The 21,664-nt window shown below is 42.4% G+C and overlaps 2 protein-coding genes across 2 annotated transcripts in view; one reads left to right on the top strand and one right to left on the bottom strand.

Moving 5' to 3' along the window:
- pear1 (platelet endothelial aggregation receptor 1) overlaps positions 1-13,565 on the top strand; it is a 51,366-nt gene extending 37,801 nt beyond the window's left edge. The window contains exons 10-23 of the mRNA XM_080768726.1: positions 283-457; positions 786-906; positions 2,614-2,777; positions 3,325-3,427; positions 3,657-3,809; positions 4,042-4,173; positions 4,859-4,990; positions 5,866-5,991; positions 7,868-8,086; positions 8,546-8,655; positions 9,233-9,359; positions 9,687-9,749; positions 10,151-10,345; positions 12,225-13,565. Coding sequence (XP_080624852.1) covers positions 283-457; positions 786-906; positions 2,614-2,777; positions 3,325-3,427; positions 3,657-3,809; positions 4,042-4,173; positions 4,859-4,990; positions 5,866-5,991; positions 7,868-8,086; positions 8,546-8,655; positions 9,233-9,359; positions 9,687-9,749; positions 10,151-10,345; positions 12,225-12,370 — 1,966 coding nt within the window. The 3' untranslated portion in view covers positions 12,371-13,565. The remainder of the gene's footprint in view (positions 1-282; positions 458-785; positions 907-2,613; positions 2,778-3,324; positions 3,428-3,656; positions 3,810-4,041; positions 4,174-4,858; positions 4,991-5,865; positions 5,992-7,867; positions 8,087-8,545; positions 8,656-9,232; positions 9,360-9,686; positions 9,750-10,150; positions 10,346-12,224) is intronic.
- Positions 13,566-13,636: 71 nt separating this feature from the next.
- lmna (lamin A) overlaps positions 13,637-21,664 on the bottom strand; it is a 34,497-nt gene continuing 26,469 nt past the window's right edge. Inside the window, exons 6-13 of the mRNA XM_080768727.1 lie at positions 21,438-21,563; positions 21,094-21,314; positions 19,786-20,101; positions 19,550-19,657; positions 18,634-18,753; positions 18,446-18,511; positions 17,887-18,093; positions 13,637-16,498 (exon numbers count right to left, since the gene is read on the bottom strand). Of these exons, the coding sequence (XP_080624853.1) occupies positions 16,463-16,498; positions 17,887-18,093; positions 18,446-18,511; positions 18,634-18,753; positions 19,550-19,657; positions 19,786-20,101; positions 21,094-21,314; positions 21,438-21,563 (1,200 nt within the window). The 3' untranslated portion in view covers positions 13,637-16,462. The remainder of the gene's footprint in view (positions 16,499-17,886; positions 18,094-18,445; positions 18,512-18,633; positions 18,754-19,549; positions 19,658-19,785; positions 20,102-21,093; positions 21,315-21,437; positions 21,564-21,664) is intronic.

The raw sequence follows: 21,664 nt of genomic DNA, 5'->3' as shown, positions 1-21,664 counted from the left end.
ACTCTTTGGTTTTATATTTTCTTCCACCCACCATATTATTGGAAAACTTTAGTTACAAGTTACTTTGCATGTTTAGATTCTTATTACAAAACTACATTAACCGCAAAAATGGCTGATCTGCAAGCCCTCCAATTTGAGTACTTTTACTCAAATAATTTAATACAGAGAATGGAGCTCCACTGGCCAGCGCAGCAGGCAGGGGATTGACTCCACCTCAGACCACTTATGAGGATGCTTAATGTACTCATGGATCAACTGTTTTCCTCTCTTATCATTGACCAGCTGTCATCCAATGAAAGGCGAGTGCACATGCCAGCCAGGATGGGCGGGGCTGTACTGCAACGAGACCTGTGCTCACGGTTATTACGGACACGGTTGTCTAGAACCCTGTCTGTGTGTGAATGGAGGGGTGTGTGACGGTGCCAGTGGGCGCTGCCAGTGTGCCCCTGGGTATACGGTGAGTGAAAAGCATCATGGCATCATGGAAGTCAGGACAAGCAACATCTGTTTGGTATTTTCCACTTCGGTGTGGTGACAAGCCATACAGCTCGAACTGTACTCGATAACCCATAACAGACGTGCATAAAAAATGTGGCACCACATTGTGTCATCAGTTCATCCAATCCGCATTAAGCCATGCAGCTGTATGACATATTTTCTGCATGCCATCATTAACTGAAAAAAAAGTATCTTCTGGTGTCTATAATTTATATTTAGTCACATCAGTGTCAACATTGTCGTATAACAAAGTTTAAATGACGCTTGTCTCTCCGTCTACTGTACAGGGCCTTCACTGTGAGAGTCCCTGTAAGAGTGGCACCTATGGCAAAAACTGCTCCCTGGAATGTTCCTGTATCAACTCTGTGGACTGCTCAACCAAAGATGGCATCTGCTTCTGTAAAGAGGGTAATGCTTATACTTATACTAATAGTTGTTATTGTTGTTGCAGATCTGCAAACTCACAACAGTTAGCTGTGTGAGCTTGTAGATAGGCTATTTTCGGCATGCTACACTTAGTGCTTAGTGCAACTAAGTACAAATCAGACTTTGGCTCTTTAACTAAACGTGACAGCCCCAGTATGAAGACATTCAATATTAAAACATGGTATTGATTAATGATACGTAGCTTGCAGAGTTAGTTCAGTCAGATATACTAGAGTGGCTTCATGCTATACTCATGGGCGCATAGTCGCATACATGAGTATTATTACTCCATTCCCTGGACTGTTGGTATGCGCCAGGGGGGCAGTGAAGCCAATAGTGTCTGAAGCCAGTAGGAAATCCTGACTTCCTGAAAGTTCATATAATGGCCTGTTGTGGCGCTGTCATTGGTCCCAAAAAACCCCATAGCTCCATAGAGGTCCATGTATTTGGGCCCAACTTCACCTAGACTGTATTACCTTAATAAACATGGTCATGCATACTTTCTGCTTCCAGTCTCTAGTTTAAAGTCTCATTTCTTATGTCATAATATTCTTTTTGGAAAATTATGGTAACTAGCCCTTACCCGTTGTGAGATATTTGCCCCCCTCTTGTGGCCGTTGGGGGGTACTGCGCCCGGTGCGTTTTTAATTCAGTAATAAATCTTGCATCCTTTGGTATTCTTCTCCTGATAAACTACACGGTTTGCACACATCTCACCATGCACAACGGCGACAGGTAGCCTGTCCACACATGGACCGCTACTTTGCATTCATATTCATGTCATATTGACAGTACAATACCCATTTTTGCATTTTTTAATCCACTAATAAATTCATTATAAATCATTAATGTGTCAAATTGGAAAAAGGGCTCCATTAAGACCTCCATATAATTATGGTCCATGCCTGTGTGAAAAGTGGGAGTGATTGGGCCAGCCAATGTTGAGATAAAGCGCTGTCAGGGACATTCAGACATTCAGACATTCAGACATTCGCTGAATTTTAGTATGATTTATTAAAAGAATGACCATAAAGTCGAGTATGTTCTGAGGGGCGTGGCTACCGTTACAGTCTATGATTGGGATCCCCCCCCCCCCCCCCCACTCGAGTCAAAATAAAAACCAACGAAGAAGAAGGGGGGGGGAAGTCCCGCTTCGTTTTCTGGGCCAGCCAATGGCCAGCTGGGCCCAAAATGTATCTAGAAAGATGGCGCTTTACTGACAGGCTTCATCTTATGTCCATATCAGACCCGGAGAACGCTTTGTCCATATTTCTTTACAGTCTATGGTATGCGCCTGTTTGCTCCCACCGCCTCCTCAGCACCACCAGTGGGCTCTGCTATTTCTTTGTTCCCCATGGGGGGGTTGTTATTGTATCTATCACCCTGAAATGTAGCAGAGCCGAATGCCAAGATAAATTATATGCACATTTGTGGGATATCTGACTGAAGTTTAAACTGTTAAAGTTAGTGGCTATTTTGAAATATTGCATTTCATATTTAGAACCATTTGTTTCCAAAGGGCATCAAATGGAATATTCAAGGCAGGCAGGGAGGCAGTCATTTGTAATAGGGCTTGTACGTGAGCTGAGATAATATTCACTGTGTCTTGCTTGCTGAACACATTATCATTTTTAACGAATGACACAAAGACGAAATTAAATTCGATAAGGACTTCCTATAAACTCACAGGCTGGCGAGGGAGGGACTGTTCGCTCCCCTGCTCCGAGGGTACATGGGGCCCAGGCTGCAACGCCACCTGCCAGTGTGCCAACGGGGCAAAATGTAACCCTGCAGATGGATCCTGCACCTGCACAGCAGGCTGGCAGGGGGTGCTGTGTGATGAACCCTGCCCGGTGAGTTATTTGGAAGTTGAATGGTGGTACATGGTAGCCATTTTCATTTCAAATCAAACCGTTATACAGTATTCTGCAACACTGTGTAGCCTATTGTGTAATGAGCTGTAGCTCTCACAAATATAAATTAAAAAGGTGATTAAAGGTTTCATCCATCAACAGCTATGGGTCTTATTACTGCATGTCCTTGAACAAGACACTAAACCAACTACTTTCAAACATCTCTGGATAAGAGCATGAGCTAAATGTGTAACGATTAAATGTGCAATATTGCTCTTTTCTGTGCCATTCTGAGTAAAAAACCAACACACAAGGGTTACCGCTATGATGGTTTTACTATAGCAATGCTAAAAGTTTTACTGCTTACCTCATCTTGTGTGTGGATGAGTATTTGTCTTTACTCTGCCAAACGGCCATGCTGTCACTATGCATTTGATGACACGCTGCCAGCCTAGTACTTTGTTAGATTCTCGCTGTGCTGGCCAAATGGCTGAGATATTCCCCTGACGGTACCTCGCCTGTTGTTGGCATGTGCTCCCATGTGCAGATGGGCACGTTTGGGCCAAGCTGCCTGAAGAGCTGCGATTGTGTCCATGCCGACAGATGCCAGGGTACCAACGGGGAGTGCCGGTGTTTGCCAGGGTGGTGGGGTAAGTAGGGAAGTCCTCCTGATGCCTGTGCCAAGTTGGCCAAGTCTGGTCCAGTATGAGCTACAGGTCTCTCTCTGCCTCACCTCCAGTCCCTCTCTCTCTTTCTGTCCATTTCTCTCTGTCTTAATTCGCTTCCCAGCAAATCATTTTGCAGTCTATGTGTCATGTTTCTTAAATGGTGGATAATGTCTCATTCTGGGATGGAAAACCATCCCAATGTGCTCTCTAGGTGCTCGCTGCAGTGAGCCGTGTCACGATGGCCTGTGGGGGCGCCACTGCAACCAGAGCTGTTTCAAACGTTGCCCCAACAGTGACACATGTCTAAGGGACACAGGCGCCTGTGTCTGTCGCCCTGGCTACTGGGGAGCCTCCTGCCAGAACAGTGAGTGTCATGAGGCCACCAACACATTTAGATCCCATCAGACTGTTGATATTAATATACACAGGTGTGTGTGTGTGTGTGTGTGTGTGTGTGTGTGTGTGTGTGTGTGTGTGTGTGTGTGTGTGTGTGTGTATGTGTGTGTGCTGTACTCCTGTATGCAATCTTTTGTATCATTTAATAGAAGAAGTAATAAAAGCTGAACAAAGTGTCCTAACTTCTCTCTCTCTCTCAGAATGCAGAGCTGGTATGTATGGTGACAAGTGCGGTATGTCATGCCCATCCTGTGGCCAGTCCTACCGGTGTCATCATGTGACTGGAGAGTGTGATTGTCTTCCTGGTTACACAGGACCCAGCTGTGATCAAGGTTAGCATGTGAGCCTCCTCGATGGTGGTATAAAATTGTTTGGATTGTTTTTTTTTGTTTTATCTTGATGTTTATAGTATAGGCATTTATAAGCTTTCAGCTTCAGCCTATTCCTTTTGATCACCTCCAGTTCCTTTTTTGTTATGTAACCGTGTGTTAACTAAGCTGTTTTTTTTGTAACTGTGAAGATGATCAATAAACGAAACGAAAAAAACACTAATGACACAATGACACTAACAGGAACACACAGCCCTGTGTAGATTAGAGCCCAGCTGGGATAAAAGAGCCCACGGCACCGCACAGGATTTATTGTCACATCACAGTGTTACACAGGTCTAAAGAAGTGAGTGAAAAAAAATGTTTTGCACAATCTTTGTACTAAACAGTTGTAGTTTTCAGGATTGGGAAGAAGAATAGCCTTAGAAAATGATAGAATAGAAAAACAAATGTTCCTGAAATGAGTAGAGTGGAAATATATACTGTAAATACCGGTATCTACATGAACTAGGGGGGACAGGACATGAGGTTAAAAATAATTCAAATGTTGCGATCTTTTGAGTTTTTACACAAAACAGATGCACTAGCACGAACACCAGTGCTATTACGATAATCATATTGCAAATCAAGTGAATTGAATAAGTAATAAGGTAAAGCATTTTAACTGTTGAATGTGATTCATTCTCAGCTTGTCCGGCGGGCTACTATGGTAGGCAGTGTTCCGAGGTGTGTATTAATTGCGCCAACAACTCCACGTGTAACCACAGAGATGGTCACTGCGAATGTCTGCCTGGCTGGACAGCACCGGACTGCTCAATACGTGAGTCGGACATGTTCACATAAAGCTGTAATACGTACTCGTACAGTTGGCCGAGTGGCCTAGGCTCCAATATATAGAAACTTAAAGTACAACTAAAGACAACAAACCAAACAGTGACTGCCCTAACGGCTATCCCTTAACTAAGGGCCCTGGCAGCTCTGTCTCCCGGCTGTTAACGCCCAAGTCCCACTGACTGTCTGTCCCTCGCAGCCTCCCTTTATAGGGAGTGGATCATACCACAAGTACAGATTCCAAATAACCATCAATTAGCTGTTAGACATTTCCCATACCACAGGAATAATCTAACTATTAAATAAATGTTGTACAACATAATTGAATCACATTTCTAGGCGCCCATATAATCACAAATACTTTAACAACCCGAACACTGTTAACACATCATACACACACCCCTTCTCTTCTACAATACTTGGCACGTTCCAGCCCTTCTTAACCCCCTGCTCTGAGGGGTGCCAGTACTGCAGAAGACAGACAGGTGACAAACAAACATTTCAGCTTGGTTCCAATAAACCGTGTTTAAATAAACAGAATGGTTGAACCCCTGAAGTCTGTCATTTTTATAATTGAATGTAACAGGTAAAAATCATTGACTACTACCAAACCTCACTTCCTTCTTAGTGTGTGTATGTGTATATATATATATATAGGGCGTGACAGGAATGTTTTCAATATGAGCAGGAACTTTTGGAAACTGTGTAATTCACAGAAAACAGTAATCTTTAGTATTGTGGATGCACAAATGACATATCTATTTGTAATATAATATAAAATACTATAATTAACTATAACAGTTCAATTCTGTACATTTCTGCCTGGGTCTCACTCCATGTTTTATCTTGTACTGTATTCCACAGCCTGTACTCCTGGCAGGTTTGGCCCTTACTGCGGCCAGACCTGTTCATGCCCGGCCAACTTTGATTGTAACCGCTACACTGGAGAGTGTGTATGTGGGAGTGAACACGAAGAGGACTGCAAGCAAGGTGTGGAGAGCGGCATGATTAACATACAGTACACTCAGAGAGATAAATCAACCGGAAGCTCCCAAATTCAATTCAGAATCAGTAATATTCTAGTATAGAGGTTATGCGTGTGACATCATCATCATACCTGGGAGTTATGCAGGAACGCCTACTGAGTGGCAAAAACTACTTTCTGGCCTTGACAGCCCATACATCCAAACAGAAAAGTCCTATCCGATTGCATTAAACAACGTTTCACTTTGCCACTCGATTTGCCACTCACTTTATGCATGCGCTTACCCTCTATTGCCAGGTGTGTTTGCACAAATGAGGAATTGTAATACACCAACGGCAACCTAACCTGTGTAGTAGTGTAGTTTAACAGCAGTAACTTATTTGCATGAAGCTTGCAACTATGTACACTGTATACAATATACCACACTATAGAGGCTGTTTTAGCAACATGGGAATATGAATTGTTACACATGCTGAAAGTGTACTAGCCATACATTCTGCATTGCAGTTGTATGAATTGCGTTTGAGTATCTGAGTACACATCAATTGTCCTGAATCCTGATCCCATACATTCCACATGGTGACGGCTATGGCTCAGTGGGTAGAGAGGCTGTCTGGTTATCAGAAGGTCAACATGGCCTGTGTCCCTGAGCAAGACACTTACCAACTAACAGCTACCGCCAAGCGCCTCTGAGCAACCATCAGCTAGGTGAAGTTGTATCCACTGAAAGCCTATTCATACTTCAGTTTTAGGTGATAAGGTGACCCCGGTGGTTAGTAAAAACAGAGAGTTCTGTTTGGGTGAGCGGTGAGTCACTTACCACCGTGGGCCGTGACGTCATGTTGTAGTTTTCGGTGGTCACTGTGATAATGCTGGCTGTTGGCCGGAGGTTCCAGGGAGTAGACAGGTCCACAAGTATATTTCAGGCATTTTATTTACCTCCAAAGTGCAGTGACAATACAAAAAGTAATAAATACTGGCCAAAATAACATTCCAAAAATAGGAAACAAAATACACCTGCTGGCTAAACTTTAAGAAAAACACAACAGATCTTGAGAGACTGTTCCAGGCTATTTAACCTTCGATGAGGTCCTGGCTTGCAGCTCTCCCTGATGTCTCTCCTAGCCTCAGGTAATGGCTAAACTGCCTCCACCTGCAGCAATCCTGCTTTTATACAGGTGGGGCAAACCATCCCCTAATCAGCAAGTGGCAATCAATTGACTCAACCACACGGCCAACTAAAGCCTACGAGTAATCTTCCACACTACTATACTTTAGAGGAATATACACTCAAACATATTTCAAAGGCCCAATTCATTCACAGGGCCTAACATAAAGACCAAACATAATACACACAGGAACAGTCACCCCCCCTCCTCTACAGCACTTGGCACCCTCCAATCTAGAGAGGAGTGCCAGCACTGCAGAGGAGAGGCAGGTGACAAACATACAGTACCAATCCAACTTCAGTATCAATAAATACAAATAAACATTTTAAACTCTTTCGACCATTGTGTCTATAGGGCACGGGCTGGCCTGGCCTGGCCCGTGACAGAACCTTATCACCTAAAACTGGAGTAGTATGAATAGGCCATATGCAGGCAGCTACCTCAGAGTGCCTCCGAGCAACCATCAGCTAGGTGAAGCTGAATTTAATAAACGTCTTCTTCTTCACATAGCATTGTTATGACCCGGGCTAGGGGGTCACCAGGTGTATTGAAAAATATGGACTCCCTCTCCTTCCCAGTCCCCCTAACAGTGATTTATTATAGAGTATAAAGTATAGTGCCTCTAAGCCAATGGGAGATAGAACCCATAGTGAGCTTGCTGCACCTGGCAGTTATGATGTGATTGATTCTTGTTTTTTGTCCCATTCAACAGACTCAACAGAGTTGTCAGGGAGTGTGATGGTGCCTCTTCCCCCCAGCGAGAGGGAGTCGTGGGGGGCCATCGCTGGCATTGTGGTGCTTGTCTTCCTGGTGGTCGTGCTGCTTGCGTTGCTGCTACTCTACCGCCGCAGACAGAAGGACAAGCAAAACAATGCGCCTACAGTCTCCTTCTCCACCACACGTACAGTCAACTCTGAATATGCTGTCCCAGGTAAGAGAATGGACTGTGTACACCACAAGGTCCCTAAAAAAATATGTTATACATCAAGGTAATTCAGGCAAAGATTTGTGATCCTAAATGACGAAACATTTTAGAATGGAACTATTCACCCCCCCTAATCTTTTTTATTTCAGTTATTCACACCATGAAGCTTGAATTAATGGAGATTTTTTTGTTTTTCCTTTACTACAGTGAATGAAGAATTTTAATAGAATCCATGATTAACAACAGAAAACTATATAATAAAATCTATTTATAAACTCCACACAGCTCAGTATAATCCAAGTGTCCGTCATATCCTCAGTACTTCCAAAACAAAGCATTTTCTCTCAACCTCTACTATTTAAAACACTTGGGATAAACATGCACGAACATGGAGCTTTTAACAATAGTTTAGCTGTTGTTAATCTTGTTCTCCTATTTTCTTTTTGATATATGCTTGGTTTTCAGATGTTCCTCACAGTTACCACCACTACTACTCCAATCCCAGCTACCACACTCTGTCTCAGAACAGACCTCCACTGCCACACCTCCCCAACAACCATGACCGTGCCATCAAGGCAAGTGACATGGCAAAACTAGCAGCAAAACTAAAATGCAAATCTAGTTAGGCCGTGGGTTGTTGTGACATGATTAGTACTTCCAAGGAATACAGAGAGAAAAAAAAGTGATTGTACAACGGAACCTATATGGTTCAGGAGTAAAAGGCCAAAGAGTAAAGCGGTTTGATATAGACCCTATATGGTTCAGGAGTAAAAGGCCAAAGAGTAAAGCTGTCTGATATACTGTAGCGCATTTGAAAAACCTGGGACAGAGTGTCTTCCTTGGCCTACGGGCTGCATGCATGTGAAGTGTGACACCAATTGGGACAGCAGTATATGCAAGATCAGCTGTGCAGCTGTCAGACGCACAAACAAACTGGGGTGGAAAAATAATCTCCGCTTCCCGGCCTGGCAGAGATAATTCGTTTATTGGCCGAATCTAACAAATTTAAACAAAATGTAACTGTAATTGCAGTCTGGGGTTGTAAAGTCATTACAGTTATATCATTGCATGGCTCCATCAACATGCTGCAATCAATTGAATTTATTATTCTGGATAATCATTGATTGAGTGTTTGTTGTGTCTGTCAAACAGAACACAAACAACCAGCTCTTCTGTAGTGTCAAGAACACGGAGAGAGAGCGGCGGGGTCTGTTTGGAGTTGAGAGCAACGCCACTCTGCCTGCAGACTGGAAACACCACGAGCCCCGAAAAGATCAAGGTCAGTCTCAGAAACTGTCCCACTGTTTAACTGGAAAACTGTAACATCTGTCACATTATGGTGGTACAGAACATCACATGCCAAACGGCAACATCTGTCACATTTCTGTGGAAAGGTAAATCACATTTCAGACAATCATGTACACAGAAAAGAGACGTGAAGAAAACAATGCGATCATTATTGAAAACACCTAAATGATTGTAGCGTTCACCCACCTCCATGCCTTCACCTGGTATTGATTTTCTTTCTCCAGGACAGACTTTCTGCTTTTTATTAGTTTGCCATAAAAGAAAATTAAGATGCCTGTTTTTTCTTTGGTCTTTACAGGAGCTTTTGGAATCGATCGTAGTTACAGCTACAGTGCCAGCCTTGGGAAGTATTACAACAAAGGTAGTTTATTACCTTGCTTCCACCTTTCTGTTTGTAATTACTACTAAACTTCTTTTAACCATTTCAGCAATGTAATTTCAACTTCAATACTTTCAATTTCACAATTTAAAACAAATAAAGCGACAGAAAACATGAAACATGAAAATAGTTTAACAATAATTTAACTCTTGAGTGCGTAAAATTTTACGCTCTCAAGAGTTAAAGTTCTGTAATGGTCCATTTGGTTATCGTTTAGCTGGACACCACCTGGAACCCCCTCACTTCCAGACTGGTGGTCCGAAGACCACTGGTTGAAAACCACTGCTCTAGATCTCATAAATGACCATTTGATGTGCAATTGTGTTGGCCTTCCATTAGCCACTGTGTCGTAACCTCTCCTCCATTGCATCCATTATGAGCAGAGCTGAACGGCACTGCCGCGGTCAGCAGCAGCTCTCTGAACAGTGAGAACCCATACGCGACCATCAAAGACCTGCCCGGCCTGCCCTTCTGTCCAGCAGAGTGCAGCTACATGGAGATGAAGTCAGCTATGCCCAGAGACAGAGCTTATACCGAGATCAGCCCTCCGCCATTCCACACTGCCACTTTGCGCAGGGGTGAGGGCAACTTTAATTGTATTTCAAGTCCATCCAGGGCTTTCAGGCAGGATATGTGTTCTGTATTCATTCACGACTACTTATTTGTCCTCATCTCCAAACTTAATCACCGCCATAACTACATGATTTACAGATTACAGCTTTAATCGTGTTAGAAATTGTTTGGGAAATGTAAATCAGCAACAGGAAAATGTATACAGATAATAATAATATAATTTGAGAGCCACATCATTGGATGCTGTAGTGTAGCAGAACAAACTTGGCAAAAATGTTCCATTTTGTATTACTGGCTTAAAATATACATAATCAGATTTTATTTTATTAAATGTTTGTCTTCTCGTGAATAGGTCATAAGTCACCAGGCTTTCTACCTCGGAGGAAAGCCTGGTGACTGATCTGTGTTACAAAATTGCTGTGTGAACCGGTCTGGAGAGGATGATATCGTTACGTCATTTTTGTAGTCATGTTTTGTAGTCATCAGGCAGGAACCATCATCTGGAACTTCCTTTCCCTCAAACCAGAAGAATAACAATAAAAGCTCTCGTAGCCTGTGGCTTTTATTGAGAAAAATCGGTTTGAGGGAAAAGGAAGTTCCAGATTGATGGTTCTTGCCTGATGACTACAAACAATGACTACAACATGACGTATCGATATCATCCGCTCCCGACCGGATCATAAACCCGAAAAGGAATGCTGCCCAGGCTAGGTTATAAGTACACTACTTATAGAAACATTGGTCTGAATCAGAATATTCTGCTGTGAAAATGACAAACCCTGTAGTGCCGTTTAACATTGTCTCTAAGAACCTAATACAAATAGCTTTTGGGCAAGGTTTGACAGACAAGAAGGATGGGTTTCCTCACAGCATGTCTGAATGAATGGGTATCTTTGTTTACATGGAAGTGAGGCTAGGTCGTTTTGAAGGGAAAGGGAAGAGCAGAGAACAGGAAACCAGAGAGACTTTGGAAGTCCCTTAGTATGGCAGGATTACATTAGATAATTGACACTGGGTGAAAAAATGGGTTACAAAATCGTGGGATAAAAAAATAAAAAAAGAATAAGATGCAGTATAATATAGCACAAGATCAAAAATGTAACCTATGTACAGTAGGATCTGTGTGTGAGTGAGTGAGTGAGAGAGAAACATTACAATAGTAATACATAGGAGGAGAAGGAAGTACAGTATAATGCTATGCTATGCGAAATGCATGATTCTAAACTACGTCCGTCTATAGATAAAGACCCGCCCATGGTAACGCCCCACCAGCCTGGACTTCATCGGGCTCAGAGACCCGATTGCACAACGTTCTTAATTTGTCACTGCTGTTTGATCTGCAGCACTGATTAATGTTATTTATTTGTATGTGTAACCTTGAAACATTATTGTACTGGAAAAAGGTTTACTATAATTAGATTAATACACGATAATCAACACAAACTTTATTTAGAACACACCCAAATCAAATCATATTACTGTGTACGTTTTCAATCAATTATTGAGCAAACGGCATAAACAATATTAAGTTTGTTTCTTCTACAAAAATAAAAGTTACAAGTTACAAGGCTGCATTCTGGAACGTGGACATCTGTCGTGCGTGCCAAGCTATCATTCTCTGTCCCTTGTATTATACCATACTTGTATAAGTTGTATTATTTCCCACCACGGAGTAACCTCACATCAGTGTCACCAGACTATCCACCATCCACCATAGCTATCCACCTCGGAGGTCTGGTAAGACGGGCAGTGTCGGTAGGCCAATCAAAGGCAGGTGGGGCATTACCATGTCTATTAACAGACACAGTTTAGAGGCATTACAAAGTTACAAAAAAGGGTCAAAACTTCTACATTGAACTTAATATACATTTTTCTATTTTACAGAGCGTCAGAGTTCTGTTGGTCATGCCCCAGATCAGGAGATGCAGAACCACTACGACCTCCCCGTCAACAGCCACATTCCAGGACACTACGACCTGCCACCTATCCGTCGACCACCCTCCCCATCCCGCAGGAGAATGGCGCAATGACAAGTACATTAATAGATCACAATTGGCATTATACTTTTTCAAAAGAGAGTTACAGATCAGAAGAACCCTGCCCACACCCAGGCTAGACCACCCACAATGGAGGAGGATCAGTCTCATGGAGGAATAATTTGTTCCCTTTTAACTCTGTTGTTGTGTGAACACTGCCCCCTGGTGGATCGAAATGGTACTTGCCTCACCATGACAGACTTGTGATCCAGTCCATGGAGCCAACAGAGCCTGTGTTGGAATGGGAATGGATGGACTGTGGCAGCGCCACTGGTTCTTTGTGGACAAAAGGAAGGACATGCGTTTCGTTTGTGTGGACCAAAAATGGCTTGCATATCACTGCTGTCTGATGAAAACCTCATATCTCCAGTCCAGAGTCAGAAATTATACAAACCTCAAACTAGAACAATTTAAAATATAGATATAAATGTATGAATTCTCTCCGAGTGCCATGTATTCATTATTGAATTCATCCGCCAGTGTTTTTACCACTGCCACTGCAGCCTGCAATGTGTCCAGGATGTAAACAAAGCTACATGTGGGAGCCAGAGGAACGTGTCTCCTTTCACACTAAAGAGTTGGGGGCCGTGGAAAAAAGCTTATTTTGACCAAAAACACCCCCACTTCCGGTTCCTGCCTGTTGCGTCTCCTAGCAACCAAGAATCATTCAGACGGTGGGGATAAGCGCCCTCTAGTGTTTAACACTGAAAACAAAATCTCAGCTTTCTGCTTTGGCACCCAGGACTTGGCAAAAAAAAACAGAATGTCTTGTCTTTGGCACCCAAAGAGTTTTAAGTTTTGCATTGGACCATTCAATTTGCCCACATGCAAATGGTATTTTTTGCAATTCCAAGTTTTCCACAGCAGGAACGTCATGAATGTAATTGTACTGTGCCAAACAACACTTGAAGATTCTCATGGCTTTTGCATTTGGCAGATAATGTAACTGGCACCTTACTGTAGTTTTTCCTCTTTTTTGTTTTGTGAATGACAGCTTTTAAGCCAAATATCCTGTTGTAATTAGTACAGTTCATGCTCATGTAAGAAAAGCAACTTTCAAGATGTTTTTAAATTGTCTTAAGGACTTTATGTGCAGTAGAACGTTTGCTTACTATGCCCACATATTTTTGAATGTAACCCTAACCTTCTTGTAGATAATGTAAATAAAAATGGCAGCACTTTTCAAGAATGTCTTTACTTATTTGAATCTTAAAGCACTGAACTGTATCTCCTGGAAAACAATGACCAAGAAATCATCACTGGGAAAAGGAATTTTAATAGCATTATCTTTGGAAAAGAGAAAGCACAAAACAACATTCATTGATTTCATAGATTTTCCATAATTGTATTTGGCCCACTTGAAACAAAGGTTAAACTACATATTAATTGTTTACAAGTTGAAATCCTTTTCAGTGACCATTTTAAGCCAATTCTTACATTCTATATCAAGCCTTGAAGGGTGGGTTTAGGATTTTAAGCACAATGGCAAATCCATGATTTTTACTAAACTTCATTAGTAAATCTCATGGAAGAGAAACAAATTTGTTTGCACACCCATTTAGTTTAAAATGTCTACAATTTACACTTCCTATAGCTTACTTACAGTACATGATCTTAATAGAAATTGGTTGACTCTTAATTAACTTGCCAACAAATGCTTGATGAGGCTTTGATGATAGATACTCAAAGCCTTTAGATGGGCTTTGGAAAATCCTGAACTCACCCTTAAATAATTGTTTCAAGTGATAATGTTCATCACTCGACATATCATCAGTGCACATAAGCCATTAGAAATTTAATGAGCACTGTGAATACAGACAACCATGAAGTTATGCAAATACAGGTTTGCAATATAATTATCAATCATTATCTCAGAGCAGAAATAACTAAACATAATTGGCATTTTCTGCCCCATCTCTAAAAAAAAAAATGAGTAAAAAAATAATCTATTTTGCCAGTAATATTTTGCAAGTACACTAACATACCGGTAAGTATATTGCAAGCACAAGTACAATACAAAAATATTGCAAAAAACCTTATCAAGTACTCAAAAAAAGATACTCAATACTCAATATACTCTGGAGTACAAACAATTCAAGCTGCCACACTAAAATACAAGTCTACCTGCTGTGCATAACTGGCGAGGCTGTCAATAAATGCTGCTCTTTAGGCCAAAGTGAAAAAGAAAACCTCCTTCCAAACTTCCTTTGAGACCCTCATGTCCCAAAATCATGCCTGAGAAGTTACAAAGCTTGTAAACCCTTAGAAAAAAAGGGGGAGAAAGCCCTTCTGACCAGCTTTCAGGAGAAGTCAAGCGGACAACTTACAGTCACAAGACTGCGAAACAAAGCATGTGAGCAAAAAACACATTAAGTGCCAATAACCTGTCCGTCGTTTAAAACAGGTTGTATTAAGGCACTATTTGTATAACTGATGCATGAATGAGTTACAATTACTGAGGAAACTACTATTGCACGCTGGAAGTAGATGCACATACAGTAGAGCTCTGCAGTATTGAATAAGTGTAGAAATCTAATATCGGAAATATTATCTATTACTATATACTATACTTTAGTGTAGTAATACTTACTATAACGGAAATACATTTGTTGTAAAGACTGATCAGTTGAACACAGCCTGGTACGGTCATTGAAACAAAACATCTTTGGAATTATGTCAGAAAACATAAAGTACATCCAGCTAAGACTAAAGCCTAATTTATGCCTTTCTGCCAAAAGTGTCATAAATTAGACTTAAGACTCATTATCCACAATCTGTGTCTTCAAATATATTCAAGCAAACATGACAAATCAATTTTCTCCCCATCAACTCAACTTTCCAAAACACGCCATAATCATCATAATCAAACAAGAGCGTCGTTTTAAGAAATAATAGATAATCCTTTTTCTTTCCTTTTCATTATTCTACAGTTGAAATAAAAATAAGGCGTGTATGTTTAAGGCAAAAGTGAAAGTAAGGACAGCTTCATAGAGGATACACCTGCTAAATGTCCAGGACTTATATTAACCTGAATTTATCCAATGTTGTATGACAAGCACTTTCTTGGTGTGACTTGTGTGATACTTTGATTTACCAGAATAAACTAAGATGTTTGCCTTTAGCAAAGATGGCACAGTACTTACTCACATAAGGCATAATGTATAATCAATCTGCTGTAAACGCATTAGACAGAATATTACTGATAATTAATGCAATGTTATTTCTGACAACGCTCATCAGCTGTCCTGCAGAGTTACATGATGTTAAAATGACTCTAAACCAATGTTTCCCAAACGGAAGGTCAGGACCCATGTTATGGGTCGTGAAAAAATATCACAATTAAAACTAAAATAATTACATAAATCAAATCAGAATTTCCATATTTTTTTGAAAAATAAAATAAAAAGTAGAACAAATAACAGAGCTACAAGCTCACAACGCACAATCACCATGTGTGAGCTTGTATGTGAGCTTGCTTGTAGATCGGCTATTTTCACTAGTTTGGGACCACGGAAACATCAATTTGTCTTTTGGGTCTCGAGCTAAAGAGTTTGGGAACCACTGCTCTACACCACTCTGTATAGCATTGTACAGTACATACGTCTTGCCACTTATGTATAGGGTCAGGCTGGGACTAAATCTCGCTTAACTACAGTAAGTTGCATTCAGAACATACCAGGGCCCTGACCCCCTGGTTTTTTAGATGAACCTATCTCCTAATCAGTCCTGACCGGGTTCAGAAGCTGTGCGTGTTGAGTATTGACAGCCTGGCTTTTGCATGATTATGAAACCCCAGATCAAAGCATAAGCACTGGTCAATAGAGATCAGAGTAGAACAGACTACAAGCAACAGATGAGCCAACATGCACCAATATAACTACAATATACAAGCTCAAAAGCTAAAGAAGAAAATATCACGCCCCCTTGCCAAAGCCCATATTGGCATCTAACCTGCAGATTATTTGGAATACAAAAACAAAAGAACACAAAAGATCGTAGAAAAAAATGACAATTTCCCACTGGTAGAAAATAAGTCTCCTTGGAGTGGTGTAGGAGGTTGTTGGGTCATTGAGGTGTTTTCGGGTTTTACATGATGGCACAGTTTTCTGGTTTGGGACCAGCCTGGAGGAGGAAGTGACACAGGGGAAGGTTAACTACTTTCAACCTGGGTGTATTGGCCATGTTATTATAGGAAAAAGGTGTTGGAGATTATTTCTACATTTAGTGTTTTACATTTGTGATGATATTGATTTTGGTATATTATGTTGATGAATTGAATACATAGGTCCTCAATGGAAACAAGTTTTTGTGTAATCCAAGACCCTTTTGTGTAATCCAAGTGTATGACTGTACTCGTGCCGTTTGTATTTCTGTCTAATAAAGTGTTCAATCATTCTACACTACAGTACAGTACAACATCACATTCAATCTACAGTACAACGCATCGCCACATTCACAACGGATCGCCATTGTAGATCGGCTATATTCACCCGATGCCCTAGTAAGGTATGGAACATGGAAAACATAGAACATTAACTACATTTTGTTATGCGAGGGAGATTTTATAATGTACAGTAGACGGATAATACATGCAGAATAAGTGTAATGGTTGTTCTTTTTCATTGAATTGATATTAACCCATTTAGACCGTACGACGTGTGGAAATGTCATAACTAATCCAAACGACGGATTGCTAGGACGTAGCACATGTTTCTTTCATGCGCAGTTGAGACCAGGAAGATGTACATGCACACATTTGGGCATGTACAACTTCCTGGTCTCAACTGCGCATGTTTCTTTCCTTCCATGGAGCAACCCGTATGGTCTTCGCGTCTTGTCCTCTTTAGACAGTCCTTGGTATACGGCTCAGAAAGAATGCCTCGTATCTGCTAATCTAAGGAGCTCTGTGGTTTTGACCAGGTGGATATACTAAGCTCTTAATTTCTGACTTCAACATGCCTCTCATTCAAAATATGAACGCGAGGGATTATTCAGCGACTTTATCGTAATGATAGCGATGTAAGTAAGCAAAAATATTTCTCCGGAACGGAAGGGAGGGGCTTACAGAGTAAAAGCGGCCATATCTGCGCGGCACCCTGAGCTGTTATTTTGAAAGAAATCCTAGTGCTGATTGTGTTAATGACTGCCTTGTTTTTATTAGTCTTTATCTTAACCTGCTGGCTTTTATTTAATTGTTATTATTTAGTGTATATAATATTTTTATTAAAGCAATAATAAACAGCTTTTCTAGGTTTTCTAAGTTTTTAAGTCTGAGCATAATAGATGGAAAACACATCAAATAACACGAAAACAAAAATTATATACACTAATAATGGGGTCATAGTCATACAAGCTTGTTGGAGGAGAGAATGAATTGTTGTTTACTTTTTTACCAATTTTAAAGACTGTGGAAAATAGGGACACAATCATTTTCTTTAATGATCATGTAAGAGGAGCTTTTAACTCAGAAGACTATGTATGATGATTAATTCTTGCCTTCGGGAACATACCTTTCTAGGCTGATTGGTTCCCATGATGAAGGATTGTCCCATGATGGCCTCAGCCACGCCTCCTCCTCCTCCGCTGCTGCTGCAGTAGCCACTGGACACGGCAGAGGAGGCTGAAGTAGGCCGATCTGACGTCTGGCCACAGGAGTCACAGATCACTGTGCGACTCCGCAAGTTGTACTCGCATTCACCGCTTGTGCTGTGAGCTCCCTGCAGGGGGCGCCAAAGGAAAACGCATGATATTCAACGGGAAGATGCTGTGTCGTTTCCTGATGCAATGGTTCTCAAAGCAGAGTCCAGGGACCCTCAGGGTTCCTTGAGGGGGCTCCAAATGGTCCCTTAAGTATGTAATTCCAAGAGTGTACAAATGGACCATTTCCAGTTAGTCATGGGTCTATTTGGTTCCATTTGTACTAATATCACTGCATTGGCAATTCCAGGCTACAATAAGTACTCCCTCAGAGTTAGGGTCTTTGAAATGAAAAAGGTTTTAACCACTGTACCTGATGTATTGTGTGATACTGTCGTGTCATTTCAGAAACAAAACAAAACAGTGATTTACCATATCGTCGTCATCATCTTCGTCGTGACACAGGAGGGTGCGTGTGACCTTCCTCATGGCCATCTCCTAGTGAGCACATGGAAAATAGCAAAATCGTAACGGTTCGGTGATAAAACTGCCAAAAAGACTGCATGAAATGTGGGTATAACATAATATGCCATGGTTGTTTGCATGGATGTATGTCAGACCTCTCCATCGGCACTGATGAGGATGGTCTGCAGGAGGTCTCCGGTGCCCCAGGAGCTCTGGGTCTTCCACACCAGGTCGGTGGGGGGGCTGTGGGTTCCACCACCTGCTGAGGCCCAGATCTAAAAGAGACAGTGGTGAGAAGGTTAGAGATGCATAATACTCTGCTAGGAATGCTTCCACAATATACTGGTTCATAATTAGCAACACCCTAGATGAGAAATGTTACTGAATAAATAAATGAGAACTAATGGAAGAATTTTGTAAAAGAGCGTCCACCGGGAGGACGTAGACTAGGGGCCTCCGTCCTAGTTCTCCCGCCCCAACACTCATGGTGCGTTCACACGGGCAGATGCAAATATACAGTCTACTATTTAATGCACACTGCAGCCAGCGACATGACGATGCAAAGATGCAATGATGCATATAGCTGATCCAAATGATACTCCCATTCGTCTTTGCGTCTGCCCATGTGAACGCAACAACACTGCTGTACGTACACTCGTACAGTAACAATTACCACGCTTCTCGACCAGCTTCCCTCCCCCGAACACGGAGCAATTGTTCATAGAGACAATCAACGAACCTACAGACTGTGTGGTGGTGAGCAGCTACAACATGTAATATTTATGGCAATTACAGAGACTCCACAAGTTAGCTGTGGAATAAGCAGTATAATGTACCATGAACATGTTGATATGAGAACATGAACAGACCCCAGGCAGGGAACGTGACTGTTGCTTAGCATTTGTAAAAGCTGATACCTTGTTTTACCAGGATCCCAAATAAACAAAACCTAAACAACACATGAATGAGTGGGATTAATTAATTGAACGAAAGTAAACACAAAGAAGGAGAGCATGAATGAAAGATTTAAATGAAAGGTTGAACACATGAAAGACACCAGGTGTAACTCACGGTGACAGACTCTCCAGCCTTCAGGGTGAATTTGGGAGGAAACTTGTAGACGATGGGACTGTCGGCACCGATCTGTCTCTTCACCTGCCAGTGACCCAGAAGCTGGTCCTGCATCAGGTAAATGGGACACAGAACAAATGTGACAAAGCTTTACAAACTGACTGGAAACACAAATACTGCAAGACAAAACCCTGCCCAGCAACTAACAACCCCTACAACACAACAGCAACCCTTACCTCGTCAGCTTTGTTGCTGAGTCGGACATACTTTCCCTCCAGATCCACTTCATCCACGGTGACGCGACCGCTGGCCGAGGCCTGCTGTGCGATGCGGGCCCTGGTGACGGTGGCGGCGGCGGCCACCAGGCTGGAGGTCTCGCTGCCGTTGTCGTTGAGGCGGCGCTTCTTGGCGCTGGCGCTGCCAGAGGAGTTGCGGCTGCTGGAGGCAGCGGTGGCGCTGGTGAGGATACGGCTGCTGAGGCTGCGGCCTGAGGCAGAGGTGCGGCTGACGGTGACTCTGGTGGTGGCGGGAGGGCTGGGGGACAGACGCAGTCTGCAGGGAGACATGGAAGGGATTGAGAAAACATGTACATATACATGGTTTGTACTGGACTGATGGTACAGCCTTGCGGACGCCGTCAACATGACATCACATCAAATGCTTAGGTGGCGTTTGGTTTGTGTGTGTGTGTGTGTGTGTGTGTGTGTGTGTGTGTGGGAGGGGGGGTCATTGATAGTAGAGGATTGTTTCTGTTCACTTTTCTCTTTGCTTGAGATTCATGTATTTTGTACATGGTCCCTGATGCAAATGAACTAATAAATGAAATGACAGATACAAATGAAAGCAGTAGCAGTGGTCTAAAGCCCTAACCACACCAAAGGGTCAAGACGGTTTTAGCGTTGTCCTGTGGTGTGATGTCTTGTTGCACGTTGAGCCACGTTGACCCCTAGTGACGCATGGAATTCAATGGCCCAAACCACACCAAAGGGTCGAGACGGTTTTAGCGTTAACTCCTTGTAACCGTTTGGACCCAAAGAGTTGCATGGTGACCCTTTGGTGTGGTTAGGGCTTAAGAGTCAATAACAGGAGCTAAATAAATTCTAGAAAACCACAAAAAGTTAAATGATTGTACCACCGTCTCCACACTTAAACATGCATACAAGCAGCCGGCCTATATAGTGCGGCTTCACCTCAGAACACTGCATTGTGATTTGTGTGGCTTCATTCACAAACAGCACACATAGTAACTTACTATTTACAGCTAAAGATTAGACAGGGAGGCTGCCGGTATTAGATCCTGCTTGTTTTTCTACGCGATTTGATTAGATTTCTCCATCTGTGTCTTTTCCACACCATTGAGGTAAGACTATAAATTTCAATGCAATGCGCAATGTCGCTCAGCAGCACTGTTAAATAAATCACAGTGAAACTTGTTTTCATGTGGTTGATTACAGAGACACTGCCATCAATGGTACAACTGCGTACCTGTGTATGGGATCTCACCTACACTGCTGTATGTATTTTCCCCTGACTGATTCACATACCTCTCCTCCTCTCCCTCCAGCAGTTTCCTGTAGGCACTGATCTCCATGTCCAGGGCCAGCTTGATGTCCAGCAGTTCCTGGTACTCATCCAGCTGCTGCTGCATCCTGGCGCGCATGTCGGCCATCTCCCTCTCCTTGTCTTCCAGCCGACGGCGTGTCATGTCGCGCTCCCTTGCCAGAGCCTCCTCCAGTTCCCTCACCTTGGCCTCCCGTGCTGACAGCTAGCGGGGAGAACAGAAAACACACACATGTACATACTCAAAAGGCATTCACTATCACTATCTGATGAGGGGTTTCGTGCAGGTCTTTGTTTGCGTGTGTGTGTGCAATGTGCATGCATGTACCTCTTTCTGGAGCAGAGTGAGCTGCGAGGACATGCCCTCCAGGCGGACACGGGTCTGCTGCAGCTCTTCGTGGGCCGCACCCACCAGGTGGCTGTTCCTGTCTGCAGAGTGACGGGCATTCTCCAGCTAACAGACAGAAGGACAGCGTTTTACTATGGAGACTCACGAGTGCAACCTAAAGATAGTGTCATTTCACTCTATCTATATGGTCCTTGGTGTGAGAACGT

This window comes from Protomyctophum bolini (assembly GCF_963924005.1).
Source record: "Protomyctophum bolini genome assembly, chromosome: 7".
In the NCBI taxonomy this organism is placed as follows: Eukaryota; Metazoa; Chordata; class Actinopteri; order Myctophiformes; family Myctophidae; genus Protomyctophum; species Protomyctophum bolini.
The sequence above is the reverse complement of the archived record's forward strand: the minus strand, read 5'-3'. Positions and strand labels throughout refer to the sequence as shown.